General features: G+C 49.6%; 1 protein-coding gene across 19 annotated transcripts in view; it reads right to left on the minus strand.

Annotated features, from left to right (window-relative positions):
• Positions 1–13,630, minus strand: part of CAMTA1 (calmodulin binding transcription activator 1) — a 324,806-nt gene that overhangs the window by 31,764 nt on the left and 279,412 nt on the right. For 17 of the 19 annotated variants that reach the window (XM_080380161.1, XM_080380171.1, XM_080380173.1 and 14 more), the window contains one exon: positions 13,100–13,234. In XM_080380161.1, the coding sequence (XP_080236287.1) occupies positions 13,100–13,234 (135 nt within the window). Of the gene's footprint in view, positions 1–5,237; positions 6,283–13,099; positions 13,235–13,630 lie in introns of those variants that run through there. The other 2 variants (XM_080380167.1, XM_080380166.1) reach the window with 2 other exon arrangements.

Here is a 13,630-nt window from a genome sequence, read left to right on the forward strand (position 1 = left end):
TGAAAATAAATTGCAAACCAAAAAAGACAAGCTGTCTGCAGTCATGCAATTTACCTTGCAATAACTAAGAGATGGGCTGTAAGAGCCATAGGGCTAAACGTTACAGGTATTGCTCTCAGAAGTTCAAGACCCTTTATCCCTTATTATTTATTTTGCTAGTCACACATTCTGTCTTGCTTACTTCAAGGGTCTGCAGAGAGCCACCTGCTTCACAGGCAATGAAGTTACAGGAACACAGCTTCCACATTCTTGTCTTTTATATTCAGAAGACCTCAAGACAAGCGTGTGTCTCGCAGTGCACTGAAGGCAAGAGCTCAACAGCATACCAATCATCAAAACGAGCTTTTCTCCTGCTGCTAAAATCTAAACAGCCCCAGCCCAGCACAAGCAGCTCTCTTGCTCTGGAAGCACCCTAACTCTTTCCAAAGGCAACAAAGATGCACGTGGCTACAAACACATCCACATATTTATGGTATTACCCAAGGACTCTGCTTTGGATGATACACTTTCAGACTTTTTTGTGAGCCAAAAAATTAGACTTGCAAGTTTTTCCATTTCTTGAGATCTCCCATTACATATAAATCTGAAGAAACATTACAATAACATTTAATAACATGTGGTTAAGAAACCACAAAGAAGGTTTCTGAAGCTGTTCTTCAGGGCTGTGCCCACCAAAGGTGATGAAAATGACCACATTTCTCTATCTCCAAGACACCTCATAAATTCACAGAAAACATTCTGAACATTGTGTCTTTTCTGGAAATCATTCTATTCTTCCTCAAATTTAACAACAAAAATGTAACACCAAAATTACTTCTGTTATTCCTTTGCACAGCAGGAAGAGGTGGTGGCTGTAGGTCCTCAGAGCCTGTTCTGTGAACAGCCCAAGCCCCGGCAAGGCAGGAGAGCCTGGTCTCGCAGAGCTTTTCCACCAGCAGCTGCTTCCATTGGATGGGAGCTCTGAAGCTTTTGTGATCTGATCGATGGAGCCACAATACTCCACCCCTCTCACGCTGCACCTCCTGTGGAACTCTGCAAGCCCTGAGCACACCCCTGGGTCACAGGTGAATTTAGGGATCTGTTCCATCACACACAAAGCCATTTTCACTGCCATTGTCCTCAGACCTTCACAGGGGAGCGAGAAGCTATCCCACGGATTCAAAACCAAGCTTAGGAAACACAGCAAAACTACTCATGGTGGTATTTCTTTGCAGGGTCCAGTCCTCCTGAGAAAGCCAGCTGCTGCAAGGTTGTCAGGGCTGGGATGCTCCCCAGCGCCGGCAGTGAGGGCAGCCCGACTGTCCCAGCAGGGAGGGACAGGAAGGAGACACTTGGTCAGATTTTGACCCGCACTAAGAAATTGGTTTGAATTTCATCCTCATTTCCCTGTAAACATGAACAATCATTTGAGAGCAGAACAAGCTTCTTTTTAATTTGTATTCAAGGGAGCCTACTACTGATTACAGTCACGATAGCAAGTCACGGACAAAACATTTCTAGAGATGCAAAACTACTCTGGTACTAGTCTTCTAAGGATGCATGGCTATTTACACCAGCTGGCATTTTACAGAGCTACAGCACATACACTTGCAGTTACACCCAGACAACCTGGATATAGTTTTGCACTGTCTCTTTTGGCAGGGTTGCTTTAAACCAGTGGTGTTTTCTTAGCCCAGATCCCTTCACCAATGAATTTAAAGCAGACCTGCACCAACAGCTCTATGAGCCATCATGGCAGGCACAGTGAATGGAAAATGCAGTGAGCGGAAAGGTTAATCTAGTTTAACTCCAGACTCTGGAAGTCTCACCTCCACTTTCTCCCTTAGCAACCTCCAATAAATACTGAATTTCCTCAGTAAGAATCTAAACAGATGCTTGCCATTTACACGACAAGTTTTCACTGGGTGGCTGCAGAAGCACCTGCCTTGTCAAGGCTGCTAACAGCTTGTGACAGCTCCTGATGGCATGTACCCTATACTAAAAGGGTAGCTAAAATGCAGCACTTGCATAGCAAAAATCTGTATGAGGTTCACAAGGTTGCTACCAGGAATGCATGTGATTATACATCAAGTGGGACAGTTCCAACAGAACTACAAAAAGACACTCCACCACTTCCTTGCTCAGCCATGTGGTCCCACCAGCAAGAGGCAAGACACCCCAGACTTTGGTAAGGGTGGAATCCCCACCCTAAATGCAGGGACCAAATCTGGGGGAAACTGCTTGTGCTGCAGATCATAGTTATAAGCATGATGCTTCACCTGCCCTCTCTGCAACAGCCCACTCCTCTCATGTACTCCCCCCCCCTTCTAACCCAAAGATCTCTTCCAAAGACACTGCATTATTTCCCTTTCTGAGTTATGCATGCACTGTTCCCAAAGAGCGGGCACCAGCTCAAACCATTGCCTCCTGCTCACACTTTATTACAAAACACAGTAAAGCCACATGTTAGCAGCCACTGAGTCTCAGATCTTGCATTTCTTTGTGCAGTAGACGAAACACCACTATGGTCCAGGTACAGAGCTAAGAGGATACCAACACACAGCAGTAAGTGACAAGACCTCCTTTGCTTGACAAGCTGCGTTTAAGGAGTTAAACAGAGGGCTGCTTTTCTAATCTCTGCACACTGCTTTACTGGATAAGTAAAGACTTCCTTTTGCCAAGCAAGCTTCAACCAGCAAGAAACTCTCTGTACCTCCCATGATGGGGAAGTGAAGCAGAGGAAATACTGCTTTGCACTGGTGAAAAATAAACCAGCAGTTCTTAGCAGTGAGCAGCATCTATACCACTTGCCTCTGTTTTTTGAGGGGAGGTTGGTTTTTTTCTTTGTTTGGTTGGGGTTTTTTGTTGTTTTTTACAGTCTCACCTGGAGGTCTGTTTTTTTTGCCATGCTGCACAACCTAAATGATAGGCAGCATTTGACTGGAAGGACTAAGGGATGAGGGTGCATGATCTCTTCTTGCACATTCCACTGGGGCAGTTTCTGCCCAGGATATAATTATTTCCCCACAGACCTCTAACGGCTGAACTAACAGTGCCAACTGAACTAACAGTGCCGTGCGAGATCTGCATCTGCACATGTTCCCAAGTACTGGCCTTAAATATTCAAGAGATAAGAAGCTACTCCGAGGGCACTGGCTTCTCAGCATGTGCAGTTTCTGTGTTACAACATTCACTGTATGAACACACGCAGACCGAATTTAACATATGTGATAGCTGAGCACCATAAAAAAAACCCCAAACATGCAGCGCAAAGACATTTTTCTGTTTTGCAGAGCAAGACAGGTACACCATGTTCTCTCATCCAGTGCAAGCTATGGGTGGGGATGGAAGCAATCTAAGGGCATGTCGCTTCTCGTAGTGCCACTGCCCTGTTCCTGTTTTACAAATCATCTGTCACTTGCCTGTAAAATCTTGCGCAATTCCTCTATACAGTAAAAATCCTGAACACCTTCCATGTCACAGTATCAATTTGATCTGGTTTAGTAATTACTTCTGAGGTGTCATCATTGTAGGAACATATATTTCTGAAATGTAACTGTAGTAACATCAGCTTTTTGTACCGATAGCAGTAAGCTATCACAGGTCATGCTCTCCACCAAGAAATTAAAGCACTTAACATTTTTAATTAATATTCTAAGACATCTGTGCCAGCGAGGCAGGTCACTTCCAGACCTTTTGATAGTGCGAAATGCCACAACTCCCAAAGCACAAGATGAGGAAAACACTACTTACACTCTAAGCCTAAGCAACAGCTGAACAAGGTCCATGCTTTCACAGAAGAAATAAACACTGCTGGGCACAGGCAGGAATAATGATGCAATCCAGACTGGCACATATAGCCATTGTCACTGATTTTAAGCCATTAATCCACCTACCAAGCAAGACTTCTAATCAGCAACACTTCATAGTTCTTCCAAAGCTGTAGGACTTCAGCTATTACTCGCAGGCCACCTGGGACTATTCTGTTCCCCTCTAATCCCCAGAAAGGGACGGCTCAGGCTGACTTCTCCCCGCACCCCCCCCACCCCACACACCCCCCCGCCCAGGCTTCTCTTCCCCAGAGCTTAAGGACAGCAAGATTGTCAATACTATCCAGGAACAGCTACTTCAGCAAACCAGGGAAGGTTTTAGACACGCCATGTGGACCTGATGTATTTTAGAGGTCCGGCAGATTGCTAAAGATGTCACTTCTTGTGCTACTTTGTAATTTGTACAAAACCAGTTGGCTGCCTAAGGTCACTCCCTGCATTTCGGGTCGGAAATTGGCTGTGCTTTCCGGTAAGTGTCAACACTATGAAAGATGTTGTGTTTGTGCATGTACGCAAAGAGCAACAGCCTCGCAGGACATGCTGCGCTGCTGCTCACCTGCACAGTGCTGCCCACTGCTCATGGAGACTCCCTCCTCCACAGGTTACATGCTAAAAGAGCTATAAACAGGAAAAAAAGCACCTCACAGGGCACTATGCAGTACCTGTGCTGTGGTACTGCATGTACGATAAAAACACTTACCCAAAAGTTTTCTCTCACAAAAATTGCAAACATAAGAATCAAAATATTCCCTCAGAAATCACCAGACAGATGAGCAGAACAGTATCAAATAGGCTGTTTGCTGCAAAATCAGGTAAATAGCAACTGCTGCAAGCTACAAAACTGTGAAACACTAGAACGGGTCAGCAAAAGGGACCGAGATCTCCTTCGCTGGAAGCATTCAAAAAGTCTGACACCAGTCATCTTCACCCCATCCCTATACTGGGAGTGGCCTACACCGTCTTCTGAAGTCCTGCTCTTTTTGATGAAGCGCTCTGCAAAACAAGTTTTGCAATAACCTGGCACGGAGCAGGCGCGTGCTTCGAGCATCCCTAAGCTCCCCAGGGAAGGTTTGGGCTACTGACCTCATCCTACAGCGTACTGACTCAGGAATGCTAGACTGTGGAGTTAGGATGCAATCTGTCCTTCTGCACACGTGATGCTACAATAAAAGTGCTGTCACAACTTGAGCTTGTGTTGTGACATTGCCCTGGAAGGACTGGGGGCCAACAAAGGAGGGCGAGCAGACAGAAACCCGGCAGTGTCTCACAGCTGGGGGCACAGGGAGAAGAAGGGGGAGGCACAGCAAGCTTAAGGCGGCACGCATTTACATTGTAATTATAGCAGCGTGACAGACAACACAGAAGCATGCAGATTTAAACCCAAACAAATACTGCACAAATAAAACACATCACCCTTGTAATACTTACTGGAAGCAGTACTTTGTCACATCTGCACATCCACTTGCAAAGGGTGGGGGTCCCGGACCCCTCTGTAGTACCTCTACCTGCTTCCAGGCAAATAAAGCGACACCCCTGACACCAGAGGACTGACCTGGGGGTCTCCAAAGGCATCAGCAGAGGCTCCAGCCAGCACCCGGCGCAGACCCTGCGGCAGGGGCGGACACAGCGGGCTCGCCCCCAGGCCGGGCTGTCGCCCTTCGCATCCCCGCAGCCAGCCGGGGCTCCTCCGTCCGACCGCGGCGCCGGCGGGATGAGCTCTGCCCCCGCCGCACCTGTGCGAGCGCGGCGCTCGGGCTAGCGCCCGCTGGCCTGCCCCGGCACCGGCACCGGCCCGCCCGCCGCAGTGGCAGCCGCCGCCGAGCGCCGGGCGGCGGGCAGGGGCATGGCGCTGCGCAGGGCCGGGCGGCGGGGCCGCCCCGGGGAGAGGCGCGAGTCCGGCCACACCTCGCCCGCCCCGGGCGCACCGTGCCCGCCCGCCCCGGGGCCAGCGCCGCCTCACGGACGGGTCCCGGGCTGCCGCCCGCCCAGCCTGTGCGGCGGAGCCTGTGGCCGAAGAAGCGCGGGCGCGCACGGCCCGCAGCCGCACCGCTGTGCCGGGCGGCGGGTCAGGCGAGGCGGGGGGAGGCCGGGAGCCGGCGGGGCGGCGGCCCCGTTACCCCCGGCGCGCCCGAGGGCCCATCGCCGCGCCCGACACCCTCTCGCACCCGCGGGCGCCGGTACCCGCCCCGGGCCGCCCGGACAGCGGGACTCCGCCGGGCTCGGGCCGCCCGGAGCCCGCCGCCCCGAGACCCCGCCGCCGGGCGCTTCGGCTGGGGCTGCCTCGACGGGGAGCGGGAGGGCGCGGGGTCCCGCCGCCGCCCCTCAGCCCACACCGGGGCCCCCCGGCGCCGCCATAGCGGGAGAGCAGCCCCGTCCGACGGCCTCCCCACCCCGCGCTCAACGGCGGCCCGGCGCGGCCAGGGGCGGCGGGAGGCGGCTGCGGCGGCCGCCGCCTTCCATTGTCTGTGCCGGCGCGGCCGGACGGGCGGCCCTGCCCTGCCCTGCCCCGCTCCGCTCCGCTCCCGCCGCCGCCGGGCCCCGCCCCGCCCCGCCCGCCCCGGGCGCTGACGTCACCGGCCCCCATTGGCAGCCGCCGCTGTGTTTACAGCGCGCGCTCCGGGCCCGGCGGCCGCGGCTCTGGCCGCCCCCCTCCCCCCCCCCCCCTTTCTCCGGGGCCCGGCGGCCGCGGGACACCCCCCTGGGCCCGGTGCCCCGCTTCCTACCCGGCTCCCCGGCCGCCTCTCCCGACGCCGTGCGGCTGCGGGACCCCCCTCCCCGGGCGGGGCTCCCCCGCCGGCCCGGCCGGGGGGTGACGGTGGGTCCCCCCCGGAACGCGGGGGCCATTCACACACCCGTGCCCCAGCTAGAGTGGGGTCGGGCCTGTGTCACCCCTGAGCGAGTGGCTCTGAGGTGCAGTTCTCACCCCCTACACTCGAAATAACGACCCTGTTACTAATTGCCCTAATGGGGGCCGTTTGCAGGGCCGGTAAAACCGAGACTGAGCTCCAGGGCAGGACGGTGGGGTACCTGGGCCCCAGGGGCTCCGCAGCTCCCACCAGCCTGGGAATCCACAGCGGCTTTCCAGGGGAGTCGGTGTCTGCCCAGGCAGTCGGGCTGGCTCAAAAGGCAACCACCAGCACAGAACACAAAACGCTCCTCACCGCGATTCAATCGCGTTATAGCCAACGTGGAGAAGGACAGACTGGGAAATGCAGCCAAAGCAATAGAAGACAGGCTTCCTGAGACACCTGTAGCACAGCAGCCTGTCCTGAACCATCCTCTTGACAGAAAAAAACAAACAACCCTCAACAGGAAAATAAAACAAGGCAAAGCCTCCACACAGGCTAGGTGTAGTAAATGTGACAGGAGGATGGATAGAAACGTTTGAAGCCCACAGGGTAGTTCCCAGCGGTGAATGAGGCCCCGAACGAATGCTCATGCATCCCAGCAAGCTGCACCACAGCCCTGTAACACAGCATGAGATGTTCATCCCTTCTCCTGAGAGCTCGACACACCATCTTTTCTGGGAAAACCCGAGATGTAAAGTTAGACACACAGTCGCCTCAACCTGGATGGAAAGAGGAGCGATAAACAGAGCAAAAAAATTCTACCGCGTATGGACTTTTTTCTACCAAAAGTCTCTTACAGCTGCAGAACAACATTTCTAAGGAACCTCACTGATACTGAACATGTCTCTTCTACAAGACTGTGCTGTCTGCATCTCATCACATCTGCATGCTAGGAAGGCAGTCCGGTCCCGGTAAACAGACCTCTGCCGAGGATTTGGTGATGAACACCTGCCATCTTGCACGCTTACAACTGCGTTACAGAAATCACGTACCTGTCAGACTGTGAAATGCCACAGGTCGCACGCACACGCTGTACTGTCACAGTCACTTGAATGCACGTGATCCCATCCACCTCCTGGTGCGCCGAAATGGGACCCTGGGTGCCACAGGTATGGCCACGTCATGCTAACGCAAGTGAGCCACCAAAGACCCCAGTCTTTTTTACGTTTTCCAGCCACGAAAGACAGCCAAATCTTAAACTGAGAATCCAACAGTAGCTGAAAGGCTGCCTGTTAATGCTCTCCTGCATCAGAACCATTCACGTCCGGTACCAGTCACACCCTTGTCCATCCCATACACGCTTGACTCATCAGTTCGCATGTCGTTGCCTGCCTGTATTTTTAAGTCCTGTTTGGGCTCCCTATGGCAGCACTCACTCCTCCACAACCTCTTTTCTGCAGATGCATAAGCATAATGGCAAGGAGCACTCAAACCAATCTCCCTGGAATTTCTGATCACGTCCCATGCCAAGGAAACGTCATCTCTACAAATGCTTTTTGAAAGCAGTAAAGGCTTCAGCGGAGGGCAAGCATACGTGCTTGCCACTGGAAATCTGTACTAAAAAGCCTTTCTAACTTATTACACACCTGTCACTAGAAGGTCTCTGTCCTTCAGTTCAGAAGGGGTCTCATTTGCCTTTTGTTTTTCTTTCTTAAGAGAACCTCTCTACAGACAGTGAATGAAAAGTGAGGTCAAATGGCTATAGCAGCACACAATAGCTTCTGAAAACTCAAGTTTTATACAGAAAAAAGAAGAGGCTGCCAAGTTAATCAGAGGAGATCAGGATCACATGGGAGTGATGAGAAAGGCTTTCTTTGAAAAGAAAGAACACCACTATTCCAATTAACTGGGAAAAAAATGCAAGAACAGCAGCAGCTGGTGTCCACTGCCCATTTGTGAAAGATCTAACTCGTCTGTGGTGTAAAACAAGGAAAACTCAGAATAAAACAAGTGTGGCTGTGTACAGTTCAGAAAAGGGTGCGCTATCCTTTATAGTGCAGCACAGACAGCGGAAAAGGAAGAAGCCCTTCAGAGGATGGCCACCCAGCGTGCTGCCCCTTAGAGCTCCTTCTCTGCTCATTCCTTCGCTTGGCTTGACACAGTCCTAGAAACAGGAGGCATGGAGGGATGTGGTCTCACTAAACTTCCCAGTCATTTGCAGTACTGCTCCCTGATCCCAATGGCCAATACTTGCTCTGTGCTCAAAAAGGTGGGATTTTATCCTCACCTGAAGCTCACCACTTCCACGAGTAGCAGTTACTACAAACCAGGAAGTAAGTTAATGGAATGTTTTTCTCTGGGGAAAAAACACAATTCCAGTTGTTTCACTCAAAACACCCTCCTGTTCATTGTATCTCTCCCAGACCCCGAGCCCTACAGGCACTGGTTTAATGTTCCCTGTATAATCGTTAAGAATTACCTGCCTTTTAAAAAACCTTAACCCAAAAGTTCCAGTAACTGCTTATAAGAAGGAAGTGTGATAACATCGTACCACTGCTGCTCTCTGCTAGCGCAGTAGCCAGGTGGAAGCAGACCCTGCTGTGACGCTGCACAGGCACATGAGTGGATCTCATGGCATTTCTCTGTGACAGAAGGCACAGCAATGTCCCCCAGCGAGCAGCGTCTCTCTGAGCTGGCACCAAGAGCTGCTCAGCACGCAAAAAAGTTTGGGCTCAACTTTTTCCTGCTGGTCACCATGGAACTCCAGTTTTGAATGTTTTGTTTCAGACGCTTCTTTGCTAACCCATCTTTGTTGACATCCGGAAGCTTCTACAGAGATGTGATTCCAAGTGTGCCTACTACCTTAGCATGAACTGGAAGCCATCCATACCTGAGAGTGGCAATTTTATGTACATACCTATTTTAGTTATTGGCTTTGTTCACACCCTATTCTTTCATGACTGAGCTACTATTTTAATGTCTGGAGCTTGCTACAGCCTGTGTAGCACAGCCTATGACTGCAAAGGCCTGCAATAACTACACGAGTCCTGTAACTGGACATTCTCAAGAAGAGCTTGCAGAAAAACCGAAGCCACTATGCTGTGAGCTGGATACGGTCAGGCAGGTACAGACTTGCCTCCTTAAGAAAGAAACAGAGGCTGAAGGTTTTCAGGTATCTACAGAACCGAACCTGCAGAACTGAACAAAGGTGGTGGATTAATTTTGTCTTACTGTAACTGAAAATACACGGGTCACGTGTAGGAGGTCTTTGTCTTTATTTTAAAGAGGTTTGTGGAAGACAATGGTTTATCTAAACTTCTGTATGATGGAAATTGCTTATCCTTTTACTAGGCTGTTCCTGGGGTATGGTTGGCTGTTAACCCTGCCTCTCTTGCAGTGGTCCTGCTAGCTGGAATCATTAACTTTGTTTTAACAGTGTAGTGCAATGGAAAAGTGTTCTACTGAGTTAATCAAAAAGAATTTTAAAATTCTAGTCAATATTTTGGACTATAAGTATTCCTTGAAAAACCTTCCCTCAAGACTACGTAACAGGCAGTAGGGCAAGGATTTGAATCAGGGCAATTAAAGTCAACAGAGGAGGCAGGGATTTGTGTATTTATTCTATTGATAGAATCAACTCACATCAGCTTATACCTTAGCTAGCTAAGCTAACATTTGTTCTCTAAGAATAAACGGGAAGATGATGCTGGTCCTTTAAATAAGAATGTAATGTGCTCCCTTTGGAGCACTGTGCATCAAGGCAGAGCTTTCTGATAAGTCATGGTTAGTATAATTATTCAGTCTTTTTCCCTGAAGGGCCTCTGCAATGCAGCGGTCCTTTTACTTTTTTTTTTTCCCTCCCTGTTAGCAATGCCCTAGTTTGTTCACTGCTGCAGTCCCCCTCCCTTCCACTGTCACCACATCATAACAATCTCTTAATTGAGAGCTTGTCTGCTAACCAGGAGCTCCCAGACAAACTGCAGGCACACCAGAGACAGCACTCACAGCCACCTTCTGCAGCTCCTACAAATTCACCAGCACTGGGGGAATTGTCAAGCAAGGGTTTTAAAACCTATTCACTTTGCATGCTATGCTGGAGGGACTGCTAACAGCTGAATGTCAGTCCCCATCACACCCGTATCGGCTGTACTTCACATGCAGCACCCAGCCTCAGTAGCAGATGAAAAGCACCTGCAGACTCTTCCAGTACCCAGAAATCAAACAAACTCAATTGTCATGGTGAGCATATGACAATGTGCACTTCCTCTTTAAGAACCATTTCCATTTCTGTTTGCAAGTATGCCTCTACAGCCAAGTCACACACCTCTCTTTACACTGCAATAACCACAGTGATCTGTCTCCATTCTGCTCGCATCCACAAACATCGGAAGCAGTGCCGCCCCAACTTCCTTGAAATGTCCCTCTTGTACGTGGCGTGAGAAACACAGCAGGCACAGGTCAGTGGAGACAAACTAAATGTTTGTGTTCTGTGATGCTACAGGGAGGGGGAGAGCCAGGGAAGGATGCTCCACTCTGCTGCTAATATTAATGGATAACCTTGAACAGCTGAAGATACAGGTACTGTGTCACTGAAATCATGCCTGATGCTACTTTGAAGGAAATTCTATTTCCTTACTATCTCCCCCCCAATTGTCTCCAAAAGCATCAGCTCAGACTCTGCACATGTACACACACCGCTCTGCCAGGACCCAGCTAGAAATGGCTCCTCCTCACCTGCCCATGGCGCTCACGTTTTACAGATGAGCTGTGGATGCTCTAATCAGCGGTGTCAGGGTGCTCAGATTTGACTTGCCTCACTAGTCCCCAGGCTCACAGCTGCTAATCGTATGGAGAAAGCTTATAATAAATGCTTTAATGAAGAAAGCTTTTCCTGTCAGGACTTCCCAGACAGAACAAGAGAGCCCACCAAAAACCTTTCAAACACCACCTGCCTACACTGACATGTAGCTGGCCTGAATTAAGCTTGAAACTGTCAATATTTCTCCTGTTAAATTAAAACAGTTCTAAGCATTTGCCATGTCCATCAAAGATCTAAAATAATAACAACGACACAATAACATATGCTTCAAATCTTCACCATGATAGCAATATTTTAAAGGCATTGAACTGGTGTCAAAAGTAATATCCACAGTAGATTTCCCAAAGCACGTGTAGTATTACAGTTACCATGTTTGCAGCTGACAGACAAAGTAGGATGAGGTTAATTGCCTGAGGAACAAACTGCATCAGTATAGTAGCTCATTATTTCTCTTGCCTGCAGTATGGCCCTGTGCAAACAACTACTCCCATGACCTCTTTTGTGTAACACTTTGTAACATCGATATTAGTTTCTCAGCTACCAAATCTGTGAAGACTAAGGATCCAACCTTACCACATTTGTCCCCTTTATTTAGCAGAGAAAACAGACACTTTGCAAATGGGTCACCAAGCTGGAGTATTGGGACTTTGCTAAGATTGCACAAAACGCAGTGCCCCAGCAGCTGACTCCCACTGAAGAAGAAACATGAAAGCAGTATTACTGGTCCTTTCCCAGCACATCATACAAAACAGCTTTTTCCCTGCCATCTCCTTGGTCAGAGTTGGAAGCTGCATCTCTCTAGCAATTGTGCACAGGAAGGGAAATGAATGTTTCAGGCTCTTAAGTTCCCCTGCTATCCTTCTCATCTTGCTCCTTTATAAAATGCATTTTAGGGGCAGAGGGTTACCAGCTAAACCTGAACCTAAAACCTGCAAGCACAGAGCTGCCATACAAATCCGGAGCCTGTGTTCCCATCCCTCAGTGTGACATTTGCATTGTAGAGAGATCTATTTCTGATCAATCATGGATTCTTCTGCCAACTACTTGGCTAAGAGCTAATGCTGTTAGGGAGTCCATCTCGTCCCTGCAATGCACAAGGGATGCTTTTATGAGTCAAAAAGGGTGATTATGGCTGTCATGTGCCACGGCTTGCCATTAGCACTGACTGGTCTGACACTGAGACTCTGAAGTGTTTGGCAGAATGTGTGTCTGCCCCATTTGGTAACTCCTAGGAAACAAGGTGGATGTGGACATCACAGCAGTGGTTGGCTAAAGTCCCCTCATTCCTTAAATTGTCTCACCATCTTCCCACTTTCTGCGTATGTTAAATACACTTTTTTCTAAACAAGCTCAAGTTTCAGAGTTCTCAGGGAAGACAACTGCAGGATAGATGCTCCTCTGCTGTTAGGGACTGGGTAGTCCCTGTTCAGCCTTCTTTTCAGACAAAGAAAACACCCCTTTGTCTACTTCCCATCAAATGCAGCCACATAATGTTCACATCAAATGAACTAGGAAGAAACTTCAGCCAGAAGACTTTGATTAATTGTGTAACAAACCAACCAGACCTTCCCCAGAGCACAAACTTGCCCCTCTACATCCCTCCCCCACAACAGGAGCTGCCTCTCACATTCACAGTCCTACCACTCGTTGAGCTCTGTTAAAGGCTATCGCATGCTGCTTACCATCCAAGGACAGCCAGTCATGCTGGGAGGAAGGCAGGGTTGGCAGAGCTCTGGCTTTATATTCAAACACCACAGAATTGGAGATGATCTGATTGTTGAAGGCAACTTGCAAAGTCACGAGCCCAGTGTCATGAGCTAAAAGGAAAGCGCATGTGGTAAGACAGAGACCTCCCCACAGAAATGCATGGCTAGGTATTATCCTATTGATCTCCTCATGTGCTAAGTGGCAGGCTGAGAGCAGATGCAAAGAGAGGAGAGGGGGCATTTGACAATAATTTTCTGACTAGACAACTGAAGAGTCCACAATACCAATCTGTATTTTCAAACACAAAGGTTCTAAGTCGTCTAATGCGTTGTTTTGGCAGGAGGCAGAATCACATGTGTTCCTAAAGATTAACCAGCCTCGCTGCATTTCCAGTGGGAAGCTGGGGCCTAACAATAAAGTTAAGTTATTTTCCATACACTTGATGCCATACACTGAGGGCCAGCACTACTGAAAATCTCTGCAGGGAGGTTGAAGGTGTTCTCCTG

The sequence above is a fragment of the Falco punctatus genome (assembly GCF_963210335.1).
Source record: "Falco punctatus genome assembly, chromosome: 3".
NCBI lineage: Eukaryota > Metazoa > Chordata > Aves > Falconiformes > Falconidae > Falco > Falco punctatus.